The sequence below is a fragment of the Coregonus clupeaformis genome, chromosome 20 (assembly GCF_020615455.1).
Source record: "Coregonus clupeaformis isolate EN_2021a chromosome 20, ASM2061545v1, whole genome shotgun sequence".
Taxonomy (NCBI): Eukaryota; Metazoa; Chordata; class Actinopteri; order Salmoniformes; family Salmonidae; genus Coregonus; species Coregonus clupeaformis.
The window spans coordinates 14586913-14608666 of record NC_059211.1 but is presented as its reverse complement, the minus strand read 5'-3'; the positions used below and the strand labels follow the sequence as shown (position 1 = coordinate 14608666).

The 21754-nt window shown below is 42.0% G+C and overlaps 1 protein-coding gene and 1 long non-coding RNA gene across 2 annotated transcripts; both read right to left on the bottom strand.

Moving 5' to 3' along the window:
* Window positions 1-529: 529 nt before the first annotated feature.
* Window positions 530-3275, bottom strand: LOC121533730. The gene is made up of 5 exons (XR_005994490.2): window positions 2638-3275; window positions 2385-2445; window positions 1667-1778; window positions 1096-1195; window positions 530-897 (listed from the first exon to the last, which is right to left on the bottom strand). It is a non-coding gene; the product is annotated as an uncharacterized LOC121533730 (long non-coding RNA).
* Window positions 3276-11893: 8618 nt separating this feature from the next.
* On the bottom strand, window positions 11894-20854 carry LOC121533731 (MOB kinase activator 3C). The gene is made up of 4 exons (XM_041839917.1): window positions 20474-20854; window positions 15442-16056; window positions 14029-14231; window positions 11894-12824 (listed from the first exon to the last, which is right to left on the bottom strand). The coding sequence occupies exons 2-4, from the start codon at window positions 15857-15859 to the stop codon at window positions 12795-12797; spliced, it is 651 nt and encodes a 216-aa protein (XP_041695851.1). The 5' UTR covers window positions 15860-16056; window positions 20474-20854; the 3' UTR covers window positions 11894-12794.
* Window positions 20855-21754: the final 900 nt, after the last annotated feature.

Sequence of the window (21754 nt, the reverse complement as noted above, 5' to 3'; positions counted from 1 at the left end):
CACAGAAGAAATGGCTGCAACTGTGCCCCACGTTCTTCTCAATGATCTGAGCCCCAAACAAATTGACACGCGTATCGGTGAGTGAAGAATCATACTTTAACTATGATAACAACTAAGATGACAAGAAAAGCTTTGCGTTCACGATGTGATCTACTCCAATTGTTGTGTATGGTGTATGAAATGTATCAAAAGTCCCTTTGAAACATTTTCTATTAAGTATACTTATAATGCCTTATTATACACTTATGTGTTATAAGTTACACTGACAGTCCCTTCTCTGACTCAACTTCACAGCATATTCATTCCCATTCTGAAGACTGATGCACCCTTGGACCTTTGCATATGCACCCTAACCCAGCAATTCATCTGTCAGTTTGTACAGGTCTGGAGAAAAGAGAAGAGCACAAAAGCCTGTGTCTGTTTTCTATGGTATCAGTGCATTTCTTAAAACCTAATGTGAACGGACCAGCTTGTCCGAAACACCCTAACACAGGCGGGAGGCATGAAATGAACAGACCGGAGGCAGTGGTTGTTGTTCCTTTGCTTTTGTATTGTCAATATACGTGTTTTCTTTCACCCGACAAAATGATTCCAGTACAGGGTAGTGTCCACCGCTGAAACAACAGCGAAAAAAAATGAATAAAAATAAACTAAGCAGTTGACCTAAAGGCCGTGGCCAAACAGGGAAAACAAAACAACAAAAGGCTTTACCCGTCTTTAGACTATCATCTACACATAACATTTTCAAGGGGAACGCTTCTCTCTACCTATAGCCTGCCTTGCTTAACCGAGAGCCAAAATGCATCGGAAGAAGACGCTTTCGCTGAGGTAGGCGAGTATGATGTCCTCACAGGTCCCTGTGTATGCTCCCAGCCCCGAGCTCATCTCCTGGCACACCTTTATAGAGGGAGACACAAAGCAATTAGTGGGCTCAGCTGTGTACTAATTGGCTTTACACCGAGTCCCTATCCCCTGAGGAGGGTGCTGTTGTGTCGTCTTCCTCCGGCCGGTCACTGAACTCTCACACTAGATTGTGAATGACATGAGTGATATGATATTTGACATAGCCGTCTGATTAATCCTTATTGTTATTACCGTTGAAGTTTCCAGTGAAGCTGTCTGTTGCTCGTCCTCCTTTTCTTCTTCTGTCGTTTGGCTGAGTCTGAACTGCTTCCTGGCTGGCTGGCCTCCACCTCTGTATAAACAAGTCAACTGTTAATTCAGGTCAACCGCAGGGGTTGGCTGCTCAACGGAAAGACTGTTTTCTTACGTTGTGAATGATTGCTTGAATCGTAACGCATCGATAGATCCTTTAATGGACTAAGTGAGGGTGATGTACTATTAGCCAATTTGATAACAAATAAATGATTGCTTAAATCATTGTGTATACTGACTAACATGTTAGACTATTATGTGCCAATTTGATAATAAAGCAATGTGCATGCTGACTAATTATGCACTATGTGCCAATGTGATAACCCAGCAGACAGTGAGTTGGTTGTGAAGCTGGGCCCGTATCCACAAAGCATCTCAGAGTAGGAGTGCTGATCTAGGATCTGTCCATATAATCTTATTAATTACGATATAAAAGGCAAAACTGATCTAAGATCAGCACTCCTACTTTGAGACGTTTTGTGGATACGTGGCCTGGTCTGAGGTGAAGTACCTGGAGGACCTTGTGAGAGGCGCTGTCACTCCTTTGTGGCAGTGATCTCCCCATTCTGCTGTCCCCCACAGCTGTCCCCTACTGCATCAGAGGCCAGAGTGTTACTCTGTAACTGAGAGTGGAAAAGAGAGAGAGGAAGAGAGAGTGGGAGGGAGAGCAAGAAAGCAGAGCCAGAGAGATCAGGCGGTGGAGAGGGAGAGAAAGAACAAGAAGGAGCACAGTGTGTCACCTTTGTACTTAAAAGTACCAGTGCACGTCTAAACCCCCCAAAACAACACCCACAGAAATTAACTAATCTACTGATATGGCATATTCTAGATAAAACAGCAATACAGTATAATTACTACAACCAAGCTTCTGGTTTAAAACAAGGTTATCTTCCCCTGTGGCTGCCTGCCAATACGGTCCACTGATAGGCAAACACAAACGTGAAACACTGACAAACAGTTGAGAAAGACCTTATCTGACCCTGGATATTCCCAAACACACTTTTACATCCTGTGATAGTATAGGCTTGTTTGTATTACTCATGGAAAATGATGCTACATTTCTGATTTAACATCAACATAAGCATAATAACTGGCAGTCTGGTACTACTCGACTCTACTGTTATTATCTCTGAGGCAACAGAAAAGGTTAAGGGAAGTCACAAGTGTGTTATGACAAGTTAGTAAGCTAGTTACTGTAGTTAGCTATTTCTGACAGCAATTTGGGTTACCTGGAGCGTGCTGGAAGGCTTGCAGCTCTACCATCGTGCTCTGCCTCACCATATCTGGCAACTGAAAAAAATAATGAAACATTTCGGGTAGTTAGTTATCTAGTAGTACATCAGTATGTGAGCGGGGGCAAAACAAGACAGAAAATGTAACATGTGAAGACCCCATAGCATAGAGCTGGCTTTCCCAACATAATGATATGGCATGCTCTCACTTGAACACACATTCTACAGAACTGGCTGGACTTTTTCTTACCGTTTTCACAAATATGCAGAGCTGTTTCTATAGTTTAACTACTGTAGGCTATGTGTCAGACATATCTGGGTCATTCATTGGGTGAGTTACCGACGCGAGTAATTCAAGCAAACCCAGCTCGACTTCTTACTGGTGAAAGCAGTCACGACTTGGTCGTGCCAGACTGGAGCAAATAAAAATAGCTAACGTTAACTAGCTATCGCAGCTTTCGACCTTATTAGCTACATAGTATTTGCTAGCTATCTAGCTAACCATATATCAGCTCAGTTTCATAACGACGTTATGAAATTGACACTATATGAAAATAATTTCATGATCAGCTGAGCTTGATATGAAAAGCCAAAGCAACCTTAACAAGACATTCGCGCTAGTTGAGTCAGCTAATACGTCTTGCTAGCCAACGTTAGCTAGCTAATGAAGTTATGAATTACTTATGGTATTGTAATGAAACAGGCAGAATGCAGGTCTTGAACCCTCAACCTTCTAGCCCGAAGTCCAGCGCGCCATTGACTGTGCCACAAAAGCATGCTAGCATGGCAAAGTCGATATCCGCGTTTATAAACCCAGGGTCGTTACACAACTCCCTCCTTTCAATGTGCGTGTCCTCGCGCTAGCTTACAACTCAACGTCTTATACGAGATGTAAAATCATTGAACAGCTGCTCTTGTGATCATTGTCATTAAGCCACACCTTCCCAGTTGCGTTAGAAGTTCAGAATGAGAAAGTGTTTTATTTTTATTTTATTTAACCTTTATTTAACCAGTTAAGCCAGTTGCGAACAAGTTCTCATTTACAACTGCGACCTGGCCAAGATAAAGCAAAGCAGTGCGATAAAAACAACAACACAGAGTTACATATGGGGTAAAACTAAACATAAAGTCAAAAATACAACATAAAATATATATACAGTGTGTGCAAATGTAGCAAGTTATGGAGGTAAGGCAAAAAATAGGAGATAGTGCAAAATAATTACAATTAGTATTAACACTGGAATGATAGAGATTATGTGCAAATAGAGATACTGGGGTGCAAATGAGCAAAATAAATAACAATATGGGGATGAGGTAGTTGGGTGGGCTAATTTCAGATGGGCTGTGAGGTGCAGTGATCGGTAAGGTGCTCTGACAACTGATGCTTAACGTTAGTGAGGGAGATAAGAGTCTCCAGCTTCAGAGATTTTTGCAATTCGTTCCAGTCATTGGCAGCAGAGAACTGGAAGGAATGGCGGCCAAAGGAGGTGTTAGCTTTGGGGATGACCAGTGAGATATACCTGCTGGAGCGCATACTACGGGTGGGTGTTGCTATGGTGACCAATGAGCTAAGATAAGGTGGGGATTTGCCTAGCAGTGATTTATAGATGGCCTGGAGCCAGTGTGTTTGGCGACGATAATGTAGTGAGGACCAGCCAACAAGAGCGTACAGGTCACAGTGGTGGGTAGTATATGGGGCTTTGGTGACAAAACGGATGGCACTGTGATAGACAACATCCAATTTGCTGAGTAGAGTGTTGGAGGCTATTTTGTAAATGACATCGCCGAAGTGGGGGGGGGGGGTGGCATGGGCAAGTTGCAGCGGAGGGTGCAGAGCTGGTGGCCGGGGTAGTGGTATCCAGGTGGAAAGCATGGCCAGCCGTAGCAAAATGCTTGTTGAAATTCTCGATTATTGTAGATTTATCGGTGGTGACAGTGTTTCCTAGCCTCAGTGCAGTGGGCAGCTGGGAGGAGGTGCTCTTATTCTCCATGGACTTTACAGTGTCCCAAAACTTTTTGGAGTTAGTGCTACAGGATGCAAATTTCTGTTTGAAAAAGCTAGCCTTTGCTTTCCTAACTGCTTGTGTATATTGGTTCCTGACTTCCCTGAAAAGTTGCATATCGCGGGGGCTATTTGATGCTAATGCAGTACGCCACAGGATGTTTTTGTGCTGGTCAAGGGCAGTCAAGTCTGAGGAGAACCAGGGGCTATATCTGTTCTTAGTTCAGTATTTTTTGAATGGTGCATGTTTATTTAAGATTGAGAGGAAATTACTTTTAAAGAACAACCAGGCATCCTCTACTGACGGAATGAGATCTATATCCATCCAGGAGACCTGGGCCAGGTCAATTAGGAAGGCCTGCTCGCTAAAGTGTTTTAGGGAGCGTTTGACAGTGATGAGGGGTGGTCGTTTGACCGCGGACCCGTTACGGACGCAGGCAATAAGGCAGTGATCGCTGAGATCCTGGTTGAAGACAGCTGAGGTGTATTTAGAGGGTAAGTTAGTCAGGATGATATCTATGAGAGTACCCATGTTTACGGATTTAGGGTTATACCTGATAGGTTCGTTGTTCATTTGTGTGAGATTGAAGGCATCTAGTTTGGATTGTAGGATGGCCGGGGTGTTAAGCATATCCCAATTTAGGTCACCAAGCAGTACGAACTCTGAGGATAAATGGGGGGCAAGAGTGAGAGACTTATTTCTGGAAAGGTGAATTTTTAGAAGTAGAAGCTCAAACTGTTTCGGCACAGACCTGGATAGTATGATAGAGCTCTGCAGGCTATCTCTACAGTAGATTGCAACTCCACCCCCTTTGGCAGTTCTATCTAGACGGAAAATGTTGTAGTTGGGGATGGAAATTTCAGAATTTCAGAATATATAGAAATTATATAGAAATAAAGACGCTCAAATTGAAAACCATTAAACAAAATAATGAGGTTTTCTATCAGCCTAATCGAGGTGTAGATTAGGGCTGTGGCGGTAACAAGATTTCGTCAGCCGGTGATTGTCAAGCAAATAACTGTCGGCCTCACGGCAATTTACGTTAATTAACATAAACACATTTAGCATCTCCTGGCTTCCACACATAGCCTATTGGCAGACTAAATAGCCTTGGTTTCTCAAATGACTGCCTCGCCTGGTTCACCAACTACTTCTCAGATAGAGTTCAGTGTGTCAAATCGGAGGGCATGTTGTCTGGACCTATGGCAGTCTCTATGGGGGTGCCACAGGGTTCAATTCTTGGGCCGACACTTTTCTCCGTGTATATCAATGATGTCGCTCTTGCTGCTGGTGACTCTCAGATCCACCTCTACGCAGACGACACCATTTTGTATACATCTGGCCCTTCATTGGACACTGTGTTAACAAACCTCCAAACGAGCTTCAATGCCATACAACAATCCTTCAGTAGCCTCCAACTGCTCTTAAACACTAGTAAAACTAAATGCATGCTTTTCAATCGAACGCTGCTGGCACCCGCCCACCCGACTAGAATCACCACTCTCGACGGGTCTGACCTAGAGTATGTGGACAACTACAAATACCTAGGTGTCTGGTTAGACTGTAAACTCAACTTCCAGACTCACATAAAGAATCTCCAATCCAAAGTTAAATCTAGAATCGGCTTCCTATTTCGCAATAAAGCCTCCTTCACTCATGCTGCCAAACATGCCCTCGTAAAACTGACTATCCTACCGATCCTTGACTTCGGCGATGTAATTTACAAAATAGCCTCCAACACTCTACTCAGCAAATTGGATGTAGTCTATCACAGTGCCATCCGTTTTGTCTCCAAAGCCCCATACACTACCCACCACTGTGACCTGTACGCTCTTGTTGGCTGGTCCTCACTACATGTTCGTCGTCAAACCCACTGGCTCCAGGCCATCTATAAATCACTGCTAGGCAAATCCCCGCCTTATCTTAGCTCATTGGTCACCATAGCAGCACCCACCCGTAGTCTGCGCTCCAGCAGGTATATCTCACTGGTCATTCCCAAAGCCAACACCTCCTTTGGCCGCCATTCCTTCCAGTTCTCTGCTGCCAATGACTGGAACGAATTGCAAAAATCTCTGAAGCTGGAGACTCTTATCTCCCTCAATAACTTTAAGCATCAGTTGTCAGAGCACCTTACCGATCACTGCACCTGTACACAGCTCATCTGAAATTAGCCCACCCAACTACCTCATCCCTATATTGTTATTTATTTTGCTCTTTTGCACCCCAGTATCTCTATTTGCACATAATCTCTTGCACATCTAGCATTCCAGTGTTAATACTATTGTAATTATTCTGCACTATAGCCTATTTATTGCCTTACCTCCATAACTTGCTACATTTGCACACACTGTATATATATTTTCTGTTGTATTTCTGACTTTATGTTTTTTACCCCATATGTAACTCTGTGTTGTTTTTATTGCACTACTTTGCTTTATCTTGGCCAGGTCGCAGTTGTAAATGAGAACCTGTTCTCAACTGGCTTACCTGGTTAAATAAAGGTGAAATAAAAAAAACAAAAAAAAACAAGCCACTGATGCAGACCTTTGGAACATCTACATTAAAAAAAGTCTAATAAATCCATGTAATATAGCATACACCTTCACAATAAATCCAATATTTATTTTAGACAGGTCTAAAGAAGCATGATATGAAGAAAATGTAGTCTATTTCAGAAGAACAGAATAGCATACTCTGAGTTGTCCTTATGTTAGGTCCTTATCTGGCAATGCCAAATGGCTGTGGGCTACACTAGTTCATTTAGCAGACAAGATTTGCTTAAAATTCTGTGGCATTATTTTGTATTATTTTATAGTATGAATAATACAATTGAACAAAGATGAATAAAATAGAAAGGATATTTTCTCCAAACGATTTGAGGGAGTGCGCACATGCGGCTATTCTGTGTTGAGCAGTTAACAAAGAAATAGGTATTCCTATATGCTTAATTTAGAGTTAAGAATGTAACTTTAATTGTTCTACAAATGTTGGGCTATATGTTTAGATTTTTAATACATTGTAAGGCTGCATGATGCGACTCTAATGATTTGAAAGGCATGAGCACTTGATAATACCTCGAATTTCACAGCGGCATCCCCTTTGTGTGGCCGTAATGCAACCTAAAAAAATCCATGAATTTTGCGGCCAGTGGCCGTTGTGCCCTTGGCCCGGAGTGCTGCGTTGTGCCCCTCTCCCTGAGTGCTGCGCGTTCCGAAGCACTTCTCACTCACATGGCTCTCCATCACGTGATCAGGTCTTACTCACAGGCTACAAGTGAAGGCAGACACATCGGGTCCTTATCCAATTCCGAGGTGCATATTGAAGATATTGGAAGAACTGTCCACATTTACTTTTGTCAGCCAACAAGATGAGTAGGCGTAACAAACAGCAAAAGCACTAGCCAATGTCAATCTACTATACCCCATAGTACAAAAGTTGACCTATTCTATTCTGTGCAATAAATAAATATTCCAAACATAGTCTGGGACAGTTGTGGGATGCGCTAGATCCCAAATTAATACAACGACTAGCATCCCAAAAAATGTTTTTACACAATGTGGCTGACGCAACAGATCAGAACATTTAGCTTTAAATGTTGGTAAACTATTAGGCTATTTCTTCACATTATGAGCGCAGCACTGCACACATGGCAGTAGGCTATAAGCACAAATGTTCCATTAGCGGGAAAACACCATTATCAAAAGGGAAAACACCATTATCAAAAGTGACCGCAAATGCGATTATGCATGTAATGCTTTTATTATAAAGGTGCATTTTTATGGTGAAAATTATCTTCCCCAAACTTGAAACTCACGCTCTGCTTATGTATGCCAGTTAGGCTCTACACCCCTTGTAAAGCGGATTATTGTACCTAATTTTAAGAAGTTATTTGGCCACTTTACTTGTGATACAAACCTTATTAAAACATATAATTTAGGACTATGGGCTAGGCTACATGAGGTGTGCGACTATGATTCGAATGATGCTGCTCATCATTCACAAGTGATAATATATCATTCACAAGTGATAGGCTAATATTGTCACCCATCAGACTATTCTTGATTTAATCTTTACATATACTAAATAATATATGTGTGACATTTATTTGATTTAGAATGGACCATTATCATGCACCTGTCTCGAAACAGGGGCAGCAGGAAAAAACACGTAATCTACGCACTTAAATAGCAAATGGAGGACTCTTTTCCCGTGATTCATTTTCATGCCAGCCAGGTAGGCTATACTCCTGTTGTAAAGATAAGCAATATGCTTAATATTAGGAAAGTTGAGAAATATATATATTAGGCCTATAGAAAGCTGATGGGATCCTCCTCTTTTTAATAGAGGCCATCACTCTGTTTTCTCGCGCAATTGCATAGCCTATAGAAATGTTGCGCAACATGAGCTCATGGGCTCTCATGAAGTGTGATTAGATTCTCGATTACATTTTAATTGATGTCAGAGTGATTAGAGGGACAATAGAGTGCTGAGTACCAGGCAGTTAGCAAGTTTGGTAGGCTACTAATGACCATCAGCAGCATCAGAGCTTGGAGAAGCCTAATTACCGTGACTAAACGGTCATGTGGAATTTGACTGCCTTCATGACTCGTGACCGCCGGTGTGGCGGTAATACGGACACTGCAACAGCCCTAGTGTAGATCACATCTCACATTCCAGTGTTCGAACTTGTAAACAAGGCTGCATGAGATTTCTCTTAATGCAACTCCGTGCAGCCAATGGCAATGCCTGCTTTAGGTATAATGCCAGGAGCCGCTTGTGGATTTGACAGCTTTAATGCTGTTCCACCTTTGACACTGCCAAAACAACTGCTTTTCGGGTGTCGACTAGCGTGGATCTGGTAGAATCTAGCCCTTAGTCTGAATTTATATCAATGATGTCGCTCTTGCTGCTGGTGACTCTCAGATCCACCTCTACGCAGACGACACCATTTTGTATACATCTGGCCCTTCATTGGACACTGTGTTAACAAACCTCCAAACGAGCTTCAATGCCATACAACAATCCTTCAGTAGCCTTCAACTGCTCTTAAACACTAGTAAAACTAAATGCATGCTTTTCAATCGAACGCTGCTAGCACCCGCCCACCCGACTAGAATCACCACTCTCGACGGGTCTGACCTAGAGTATGTGGACAACTACAAATATCTAGGTGTCTGGTTAGACTGTAAACTCAACTTCCAGACTCACATAAAGAATCTCCAATCCAAAGTTAAATCTAGAATCGGCTTCCTATTTCGCAACAAAGCCTCCTTCACTCATGCTGCCAAACATGCCCTCGTAAAACTGACTATCCTACCGATCCTTGACTTCGCGATGTCATTTACAAAATAGCCTCCAACACTCTACTCAGCAAATTGGATGTAGTCTATCACAGTGCCATCCGTTTTGTCTCCAAAGCCCCATACACTACCCACCACTGTGACCTGTACGCTCTTGTTGGCTGGTCCTCACTACATGTTCGTCGTCAGACCCACTGGCTCCAGGCCATCTATAAATCACTGCTAGGCAAATCCCCGCCTTATCTTAGCTCATTGGTCACCATAGCAGCACCCACCCATAGTCTGCGCTCCAGCAGGTATATCTCACTGGTCATTCCCAAAGCCAACACCTCCTTTGGCCGCCATTCCTTCCAGTTCTCTGCTGCCAATGACTGGAACGAATTGCAAAAATCTCTGAAGCTGGAGACTCTTATCTCCCTCAATAACTTTAAGCATCAGTTGTCAGAGCACCTTACCGATCACTGCACCTGTACACAGCCCATCTGAAATTTAGCCCACCCAACTACCTCATCCCTATATTGTTATTTATTTTGCTCTTTTGCACCCCAGTATCTCTATTTGCACATCATCTCTTGCACATCTAGCATTCCAGTGTTAATACTATTGTAATTATTCTGCACTATAGCCTATTTATTGCCTTACCTCCATAACTTGCTACATTTGCACACACTGTATATATATTTTCTGTTGTATTTCTGACTTTATGTTTTTTTTACCCCATATGTAACTCTGTGTTGTTTTTATTGCACTACTTTGCTTTATCTTGGCCAGGTCGCAGTTGTAAATGAGAACCTGTTCTCAACTGGCTTACCTGGTTAAATAAAGGTGAAATAAAAAAAAATAAAAAATAAAAATTTATCCTGATATGGGCATTGCAAAGTAGCTTTAGTAGCCATTTCTTTACATGCTCATGTAACTGGTAGGTTGTGAACCCCAGACTCCCGCTCCGGAACCAAACATCTTAACCATTTCACCAAAAAAATATTCTGTCTTTGGCCGAGGGTGGTTCAAGTCACAGTCAAGGCTACCTCATCACTAGAACATTTTAACTAGCCTCTGCTATACTCATCCTATAAGTGTTTCTGTTAAACCTTTTGGTTTTCAGGAGATCCAGAGCGAGAAGTATAGGCCAGAAATATGACTTTTAAAAATCAAAGAAGTATAGGCGATTACTTTTTGTAGATTAATGGTTTGTAAAATAGTGGTACAGTCTGCAGCCTTTTAGTAAAATGTCTGTAGTGGCTCCATATATACATATTTTCTGGCTACATAAATCTACCTCTGTGCCAAATTTGGAGCCTTTATCTTAAAACAGTCTTTCGGAATTCCAAAAGTCGGCATGCATTTTGAAAAATGTCTGCCACGCCCCCTAGGGGCAAAATCTGGGGTGGCTCCTTATCTGAATCTTTTCAGGGTACATAAATATACCTCTGTGCCAAATTTGGTGTGTTAATCTCAAGATAGGCCTTCTGAACTGTAAATTGTATTACCGTCTGTGGACATTTCATAAGATGACTGCCAAGGCCCCCATGGGTCAAATCTGTGGTGGTTCCATACTCAAATCTTTTCAGGGTACATTAATCTACCTCTGTGCTAAATTTGGTGCGTTTACCTAAAAAAAGGCCTTCAGAACTCCAACATTGTATTACAGACAGTGGCCATTTTTAAGATGGCCACCACAAATACGTTGTGATTCCATATCTAAATATTTTTAGGCTACATAAATCTACCTCTGTGCCAAATTTGATGTGTTTATCTCAAAAAAGGCCTTCAGAACTCTAACATTTTATTACCTACAGTGGCCACACACACACAGAAACACACACACACACACACACACACACACACACACACACACACACACACACACACACACACACACACACACACACACACACACACACACACACACACACACTAGATAAACAGACAGAGAGAATCGCAAAGTTGTTTAAAGTAACTGTCCAGTGAAAATTCTGTTCATATATTCTGTTAACTCATACCCAATGTTGTTGACTCATCCTATACTCGTATTTGTGGCAAGGGAATTAAAAATAATAATTAAAAAAACACCTCAAACTAATATTTCTAATGACCGCTATACACCCACACCATTCTGTTGTTGGGGTACGCCCACACTATTGCAACACAGAAAAGCTGCTTTTTAACATACTTAATTACCATTTTTTGGAAGGAAAGCTATTTCACTCATATTGTAATTAATTATAGGTCATATTTCAGAGAAATCTGGAAACACTGGACAGTTACTTTAAGCTTTTACAAAAGCAATAAGGCAGGTTTTAATTGGTCACCATCTAAATTAAAATATCCTATGTCTGATATTTAGTTTGATCACAGCTAAAACATTCTCTTAATAATACAATGATAATAATAACAGGGCATGCAACAAAACACTACTTGTAGTGGGTGACCTTACTTGTCGTAATACTTGGCAATTAAATCTGTTACACATCTCAATCAGATTAGTCTCACAGAGTAATCCCGGTTTAACTAGTTTTGTTAAATTAAAATGAAGTCAGTAATTCAGTGGAATTGCTTTCAGTTGTCACCCTGTACTTACCCAGACACCTCACAAAATGTCTGTTTTTCAAAGTCCATAACTCTGTTGCCTCTGGCTGGGACACATTGGACACATATTTGTCACAAAATGCAAAACACTGGAGAGAGGTCTTGTGATGTCACCTTCTGTCCATCACAAAATGGCTCAAACACCTCGAAACAGCAAACACATTTCTGAAGTAAATGATGTCAAGAACATGCACAAGAAAAACATATTCATGCTTAATAAAACAGAGCTAGAATAGTTATAAAAATAAAACACTAAATACTGGAGTGCTGCACAATGTCACAGCACAAAATCTAGGAAGCAGAACAGTCCTTTTTCCTAAAACATATAGCCTATTGACTGAAAATGTGAACAAACGTTCTAATGCTTGGGATGGATAACACTTTAGTTCTTCAAATCCACTCAAAATCCATTCAACTGTCCTTTGGTTTGAGTGTTTGGAATGGTATTTAAGCAGTGGGTCTCTTGATGGCCTCAGGGAATGTTGAAATGATGTAAACTCCATTGTCCAAATGGTTTAGTTACATATCTTCTCTGTCATTGCTCTCTGGGGGCAAAGAAAAAAGAGGAGAGACAGGCAATTCATATGATATTGACAAATGTCCAGTAGATGGCCCAGGCTTAATTTATAGTAACAGACAGTACCACACACCTACTGGCACGCTGTATGAGGCAACAAATATTTTCGAACAGATAGGCTACAATAAAGTCATCATCTGATGAGAAATCACTCGGCTGTTTCCATCTTACCTCTAGTCATCCAAAAGCAGAAAAGCTAAACGCTCAGTCTATTACACCATCTTATGTTAACAAGGATTATTTCCCCACAGATTGTGTTGTTTTCATAGTATCATTACTTATTCACCGGGGGAGAAGTACCAGGCAGTTGATGATAACAGAGGCCTTTTATTGTACCTCGGAGCTCATACCTCCATCTGTTAAAATGTAATGAAGCTCTCTGTACTACAGAAAACAACTTGAAAGTGACATGATTCTCACTTATGGCTGGCTAGACTGCAATTTCACTTATGATGGTTATATAAACCAAACCAGATTTTTTACAAAGAGTTTAACAAGTTTCTTTTATGATGCAAACTGGGGAAATAAGTAGTGCATCATTAATTCCAATGACTGTGCCAAAGAGAAAATGAAAGACACAGCTATCGTATAATTATCTTATACTAGACTGTGATTTAGTAATATGCTCTATGCCCAGAGTTGATTCTGTATAATCACCCAGCTTATGTGGTTTGCGCAGACACTCAAAACAACATGTTCTGTTGTGGTGTGAAATAACGCGGACAATACACTGCCTCTGTTTTATGAGGGAAAATATAAGCTCCTCCCTAATTTGGTTATGGCAAAACTAGCAAGTCTGAATAATTGCAATGTGAAGGATATTCCCTCATAAATGAATACCCAGACACCCCCCTACCCCTGTCCTAAATATGAACATACAGGACATAGAAATGGAAACCTCCCACCCAAGCTCTATCTAAGGATACGTCCCAAATGCCACCCTATTCCATATTTAGTGCACTACTTTTGACCAGGGCTCAGAGGGCGCTGATCAAAAGAAACACACTGTATAGGAAATAGGGTGCCATGTGGAATGCAGACCAAACCTGCTATTATCCCCAAATCCCTCTCTCTAGCCCCCCACCAACCCCCCCCCCCCCCCCACCCCCCAACCCACCCCTCCTCTCTCTGGCCCCAGTTCCATCCATTCACCCCCACACCTCCTTTCTCACCAGGGGCTCCAGTTCAGAGTGCTCGATGAGGCTGAACTCGGAGATGAAATAATAGTAGTGTTTGTAGCAGGTATTGATGTGGGCCTCAGCGCCCATACTGCAGATGCTGTCAAAGTGGTGGATGTAGACGTGTACAAAGACCCGGAAGAGACGGCTCAGGATCTTCTTACACACCTGCTGGAAGTTCTTAGGGAAAGGAACACCTGGGGCCAAAGAGGATAGAACTGTCAGTGAGGAAGTCTGCCACCCCCTTAGATTCATTTTAGAGACCATCCCTGGATGCAGTAATGAAAATCAATTTGTAACTATCAGAATGAATTTCACTTAGCATTTAAGCTATCACATCAGTTGCCATTGAATATCATTCAAACCACACTGGACATCAGTATCCTATACTGTAGGAAAATCACATACTGTAAAATGTCTCTCTGCAGCCCACAACGCAATTACATGTTAATTTGATAGATTATGCATGCACATAATCTCCCTCCTCAAACAGAGCTTGATAACAACCCTTTGATAATTAACAATAGACTCAGAGTACCCCATTCAATTTCTTCTTCTTCAGAGTGCAAATTATGCCGTGACATTCGGGGGAGCCTCACTTGGGAATGTTTTTATGGGCCTAACAATAAAGATGTCATTTAACAGTAAAAAATGTATTACATTTTAATGTGGCATGAACACAACCAGTGATGATGTTTTCATCTGATTGTCAAACAAATCACTTCAAGAAGTAGGCTAACTGCGGCTGCAGACATTTGTCCACTCCAAAATAATTCCAGCATCCAAACAGTGCACACTGTACACTTGCCATTTGATAAATGGAAAGAGACATCTGTTACAAACACATAAATGTAATGGCATTTGTCGATCGTCATTAGGCCTACTATAGTGGTGTGCATTCATGGATGACAAGGGAAGCCATGCTTCCCCAAAAATGTGAACAATATTTTATTTCTATTTTTATGAAATAATTTTTCAAAATGTTCCTTCAATTCGCAAGTGGCTGAATCTATCTCACCGGAGAAAGCATCATGTATGGCATGTCATACTCTTTTTGGCCAGACAGCATCAGATACATGGGCTACACATACTGAGACAGAGGGGTGCAGTTTTGCTCACTCGGATGCTTTCTCCAGTGAGATTGATGCATCTTGTTGTCGACATGTCTTGGTCAAATTATAAATATTTAGAGACTTAGAAAGTTGGACTTTTGTTGCCTTTAGAGGAGCTCATGTCTCATTCAGGGGAGCTTAGCTCCACCTCACCCTCATTGTATAATCAACCTATCTAATTAACCTTTCCTTGAACCTTTCTAGATCCATTAAAGACACTGTCAGAGAGAGTGGAGCATGAAGCAACATCACAGATGTATTCACTATCCTAGTTGGGAACCACTGCCTTACACACCTACTCTCGTGGGGAAGATGTCCTCATTGTTGATGTTTGTCTCTATCCAGTCCATCAGAAGGTTCATGTATTTCAAGGCGGGCAGCTTGGTGGGCTTCTTGTAGTCGTCCCCATCCTGCCACCGGTACTCGTAGCGCAGGCCCCCCGACATGATGGGGCAGGTGCGCTCGGTGCAGAACTCGCTGACCGTGCCGTAGATCAGGTTGATCCGGTTGAAGAAGTCCACCACGTGCACAGCGATCCAGTCGTTGATGTTCTCTCCTTCGGGAAGCTGGACCACTTTCCTCAGGTCCAGGCCTGACTTCAGAGAGGCCTGGGCCTTCTTGTACAGCTCAAAGCGCTGGGTCCCAGGCTCAAAGCGCTTCCGAGGCCTAAACGTTTTGTCTTTGCTGAAGACTTGTCCAAGACAGAGCGCCATTGTCTTAATGGTGGACTCTATGGTGAGGCGTGGGCCTAATTGTTAGTGTGTGTGTTGGGTAGGGGATTCCTGAGCATGGATTGGACAGGTTTAAAAAACATACGTTTGTTCAGGTTGCAGGTCTCTGAGGAGTTGTTCTTATTCAGAGGGCAGTGACCTCTACATTGGGGATGATTGAGAATGGAGGGACCCCTTCTCTGAGACATAGAGAAAACAAAATAGGTCATGAGAGGTTAGAGAGGCGCGTTCACAATGCTATCATGCCTGCAAACAAAGTGTTTAATAGATCAGAATCAGGCAACGTGATAGAAATCAGGAAATGAAAACAGCAAAGTATAAACAATACTGTAAGCTTGTTTACAAAGGGAATAGCTTGAAGGACTTGATGAGCAAAGCATGTTGTGATTGTGAAACTGCTCGGAATAGAAAAATATGACCCCAAATATCAGGTAAGAAGAATCCATTTGCGGAATTCATTTCTGGTGGCCACTATTTTCTGGTGGCCACTATGCGTTGAATGTTACAAGACTAACAACCATCTGGTCCTTGAAATAGGTCCAGTGTGATCTAATACTGAAATCAGATCAGAGGGGATAGCCAAAGGTAATTGTGTAAATTAAGAGAATGCTGCACTTCATTAAGACATTTTGGGTAGCGTTGTGAAAGCGTTGTGAAAGGGTTCTTTATGTCATCTTTAGACATTTAGATGTAACTTCTTGAACTTTCCACCAAAAGCAGCCATCCACATGCTCAACATTAACTATGCAGAACACTACCTCTCACTGGTCATACAACTCCATTGGAGAAAATCCACTTTAGTACACTGCCTCAAGTTCAACTACAGCACCATGAGTTGTCTAACACCTTTGCCATTGACCTGATACAACATTGACGGAGATGGAGAAATCTACTCTGCTGTAGGGATGGACAGGAACAAAGCAGATAAATACTGTAATAGCATCATACATCCAGTCATTATTAGCTATTAACCATCTGGCAGATAATGGGGAGATAACTTTGCAGTGTCCTGGACTGATTAAGGGTCAAACAGCCTGAATGGGTTTGACATTTTCCTTTCACACAGTGAATGTTGCAGAGGGACAAAATCTATTAGACTAAATTGTTTTTTTAATCATAAAGGTTAATAACAAATGATTATCAGTATCAGAATATCAGTATGAAAAAAGGAGATGAAGGGGGTAGGGGGAGTCATTTAGAGGGATGAGTCATCACAACAACTGGAATATCAATCAAGTCAAGCGCACCAGAGAGAAGAGAAGAACTGATGGTGGATCAGATCTTACTGAGAACTCCCAAGCAAAATACCGCAGCTCTGCCTTTCCGAATTATAGATGGAGTTCAGTGCAGGGCAGGTTTAGTAGCTACTCAGCTCCATGGTTTAGAAGGATCTGAACTTTACTGAGTTTCTTTACTATACTGACTTTCCATGAGTTTAATGTGGAGAGCTCTGAAAAGTCAAGGCAAACTTTACAGCTCTCAATAAGTCATGCAGGTATTGTTGCAAAATATTATAGACTGAATAAATTAGAAACCGTATGATGTTCTAAAATACTTCTGAAGCTTCTTCTAAAATAGCTTCTTCTTTCATTCTAAATTACACTTTCTGGTGCCTTTATGACTATACAGTGGGGAAAAAAAGTATTTAGTCAGCCACCAATTGTGCAAGTTCTCCCACTTAAAAAGATGAGAGAGGCCTGTCATTTTCATCATAGGTACACGTCAACTATGACAGACAAATTGAGAAAAAAAAATCCAGAAAATCACATTGTAGGATTTTTAATGAATTTATTTGCAAATTATGGTGGAAAATAAGTATTTGGTCACCTACAAACAAGCAAGATTTCTGGCTCTCACAGACCTGTAACTTCTTCTTTAAGAGGCTCCTCTGTCCTCCACTCGTTACCTGTATTAATGGCACCTGTTTGAACTTGTTATCAGTATAAAAGACACCTGTCCACAACCTCAAACAGTCACACTCCAAACTCCACTATGGTCAAGACCATAGAGCTGTCAAGGGACACCAGAAACAAAATTGTAGACCTGCACCAGGCTGGGAAGACTGAATCTGCAATAGGTAAGCAGCTTGATTTGAAGAAATCAACTGTGGGAGCAATTATTAGGAAATGGAAGACATACAAGACCACTGATAATCTCCCTCGATCTGGGGCTCCACGCAAGATCTCACCCCGTGAGGTCAAAATGATCACAAGAACGGTGTGCAAAAATCCCAGAACCACACGGGGGGACCTAGTGAATGACCTGCAGAGAGCTGGGACCAAAGTAACAAAGCTTACCATCAGTAACACACTACGCCGCCAGGGACTCAAATCCTGCATTGCCAGACGTGTCCCCCTGCTTAAGCCAGTACATTTCCAGGCCCGTCTGAAGTTTGCTAGAGTGCATTTGGATGATCCAGAAGAGGATTGGGAGAATGTCATATGGTCAGATGAAACCAAAATAGAACTTTTTGGTAAAAACTCAACTCATCGTGTTTGGAGGACAAAGAATGCTGAGTTGCATCCAAAGAACACCATACCTACTGTGAAGCATGGGGGTGGAAACTTCATGCTTTGGGACTGTTTTTCTGCAAAGGGACCAGGACAACTGATCCGTGTAAAGGAAAGAATGAATGGGGCCATGTATCGTGAGATTTTGAGTGAAAACCTCCTTCCATCAGCAAGGGCATTGAAGATGAAACGTGGCTGGGTCTTTCAGCATGACAATGATCCCAAACACACCGCCCGGGCAACGAAGGAGTGACTTCGTAAGAAGCATTTCAAGGTCCTGGAGTGGCCTAGCCAGTCTCCAGATCTCAACCCCATAGAAAATCTTTGGAGGGAATTGAAAGTCTGTGTTACCCAGCGACAGCCCCAAAACATCACTGCTCTAGAGGAGATCTGCATGGAGGAATGGGCCAAAATACCAGCAACAGTGTGTGAAAACCTTGTGAAGACTTACAGAAAACGTTTGACCTGTGTCATTGCCAACAAAGGGTATATAACAAAGTATTGAGAAACTTTTGTTATTGACCAAATACTTATTTTCCACCATAATTTGCAAATAAATTCATAAAAAATCCTACAATGTGATTTTCTGGATTTTTATTTCTCATTTTGTCTGTCATAGTTGACGTGTACCTATCATGAAAATTACAGGCCTCTCTCATCTTTTTAAGTGGGAGAACTTGCACAATTGGTGGCTGACTAAATACTTTTTTTCCCCACTGTATGTGACTGTATCCGCATTTGTGTCCCACGTTCCGTTTCCCACAGCTGCTCTCAACACTTCCTGGTTTTGTTATGGTGCAACTTGTGTGGTTAAACTGGGAACACGTTTCTCTTCCTATATAAGTCAAGCTTATTCGTGTGCTCTGAGTCTGAAATCTACAGAGTCATGCAGAATGAGTCCAAGTAGAAATGTTGCATTCCACTTGGTTTAGTGTAGTTTTACTGTAGTTTTGCTCTTACGCCTCGATTAGACCAACAGCGTCATTGCGTTTTGGTACACCAGAAGTACATTCATTTCCAATGGAAAGCTCAGTTTGCCTTGCAGCATTGAGTTGCAGAGGCAGTTGCAGTGCGTTCTGTGTGATGTATACATTGGATTTATCCAAGGTATGCATAAAATTGTATGCGTCAACTTGACAGAACTAGTAAGCAAAAGGTGAATGTTGAACTTTTGTTGCATTCATATCCACTAAAATGTTTGACTGCAGAATTGATTACGCAGGATTGATGCAATGACGTTGTCGGTCTGATCGTGGCGTTAGACTTTAACAGAACTTTGACAAAGAGCTTCCTCTCTGACTCCTCGTGGCCTGAATTCATAAAGCGTCTCAGAGTAGGAGTGCTGATCCAGGATTAGGTCAGAAGGAGAATGTCATCCATCTTCTTGACGGCTTCCTCCACATATGCATGGTGTTTGTTACACAGTATGTGTAGTGTGAACAGGATCCTCCTCTTCCTCAGAACTTTACATCTATTAGCTCTACGGGAGAATATCTATTGGAGATAATACAGGTATTCACCATTGGGAAAGCACTGAGTTTGTAGTTCATTTGAGAATGACCAGAAAATAAGTGCTGGTCCACAACTGGATAGTTGGCTGATTTGGTGATGGCTACTACACTCCATTAGTTATGGTATCTAACTTTTAGGTCAGACATGTGAATAACAGTCATGGACCGTAAACCTCAGAGTACTACTGTATTTAACAGTCACAGTGCACAGAGAATACATTTCTATACAGGCCTAGGGATTGGTTACTTCGTTTGATGACTTCACTGCTTCTCAGTCTCCACATGCCTCTCCAGTTACAGACTGGTGCATGTCTGATCACGTACGGGGGATGGCGGACCAGACCCACTGTGCACACTGCATACTTTACTGAGTTTCCATGGAATTTCCTTCTGACATTGGAGAATAACAACAGCTCTTTCAAGATTCTACACAAATATGTGGGAGAGAAAAGAGTAGCTAATGCAATAGAACAAATACAGTTAGATCCAGTTATATGCATCAAAGTGAAAGAGTGAGAGAGATAAAAAGAGATCAACATAGACAGAAAGAAAGGGGAGAAGTTTCCCCATAGTACCTGGCTGGGCTCCCAATGTGGACGACTTGGCATGTGGACAACGATCCAGGCAGATCTGTCCCTCTCCGGTTCCTATGGATACTCCTTCCTTGAGGCTCCAACTTCACTGAGCAGCCAGCGACATAGCAGCGCAGACAAAAAAGTAGAAGAAAAAAAGTTGTTTGGCTTCTCTTCCTGTGAGTGATGTCACATCCTGCCTTTGTCTGAGAGGCCCCTGCTGTCTCTGTGTGACTATCTATGTGTGTTTATGTGTGCATGGAAGACCTATAAATCGACAGAGGAGGTTCCTGTACTATAGGGGCGGGTAGAGGCCACTCCGGGCCATCTCTCAACCCTCCCTCTCTGCCACTCCTCTTTCTCTCTTTCTCTCTACTTATCCTGTAGGAAAGCAGCCCGTCCCCCTTAGCCAACCAGGCCCAGCCCTCATGTGGGAGCTCTGAGAAAAAACAAACCACCTTATTATCCCACACAGCCAGAGCAGGGGGAGCAGACACACACTGCGCATAAGCACTGCTGGCCTCTTTGCATGCAGTCTCTCGCTCTCTCTTTACCATTTCTCAAAAACATATAATTTCACTGTCATTGCCAAGATATAACCAAATCCATCAATTTTGACTAGCAGAAATGTATTGTGTGGTGCCACATGTACACAATCAAGTGTCACAAATCTAAAAAGGAGCCGAATTCCAGAGAAAATAGCTGTGAGTAATCAAATTCAGCATGTTTCCCACAAATTGCCTTGTTCACCAGCTCCCTTTCACAGTAAAACGGTAAGGCTTGTTTGTTCCCTGATGGTCTAACGATGCTGTGGACACCATTCAGAGGAAGAGTTCTCTGTAGTTCAAAGTTACCTGGTCAGACACTGGCTGCATTCAGAGGATCCTGGTCTTTATGAGACTAACACCCTCCTGCACTGCCGTGATAAAGCAGTGGGCTCCAGGCCTGCAGGGTGAGATAAAAGGAGGACCGGCAGAGAGAGAGAGAGAGAGAGAGCAGGCCTCTCTCTCTGAAGTGCATGTCATGTAGGGAAGACACTTACCCGCTTACCCGCTTGGTATGTTACTGTGAATAAATGGTCCAATTGTAATTGACCATAACATGTTATGTACTGTGTTTTACATAATAATTATAACAGATTTACAACCTATTAAGCAAGAATAGTCCTCTACTCAATCAAATAATGTTGAATATTGATCATCAAAGTGTATATTTCAAATTCATGACTTCTGTATCTCACAGCTGCAATGAAGAGGTTTTCATGGAATTACAGGTAGAAGTCCA

What these genes read in the sequence shown, in the direction of transcription:
- LOC121533731 (XM_041839917.1), bottom strand. Translation starts at nt 15,859, where the DNA reads ATGGCGCTCTGTCTTGGACAAGTCTTCAGCAAAGACAAAACGTTTAGG. An exon ending in CATCTTCCCCACGAGAGTAG is followed by an intron (nt 14,232 to 15,441) that starts GTGTGTAAGGCA and finishes CTTTGGCCCCAG; the next exon opens with GTGTTCCTTTCCCTAAGAAC. An exon ending in ACTCTGAACTGGAGCCCCTG is followed by an intron (nt 12,825 to 14,028) that starts GTGAGAAAGGAG and finishes CTTTGCCCCCAG; the next exon opens with AGAGCAATGACAGAGAAGAT.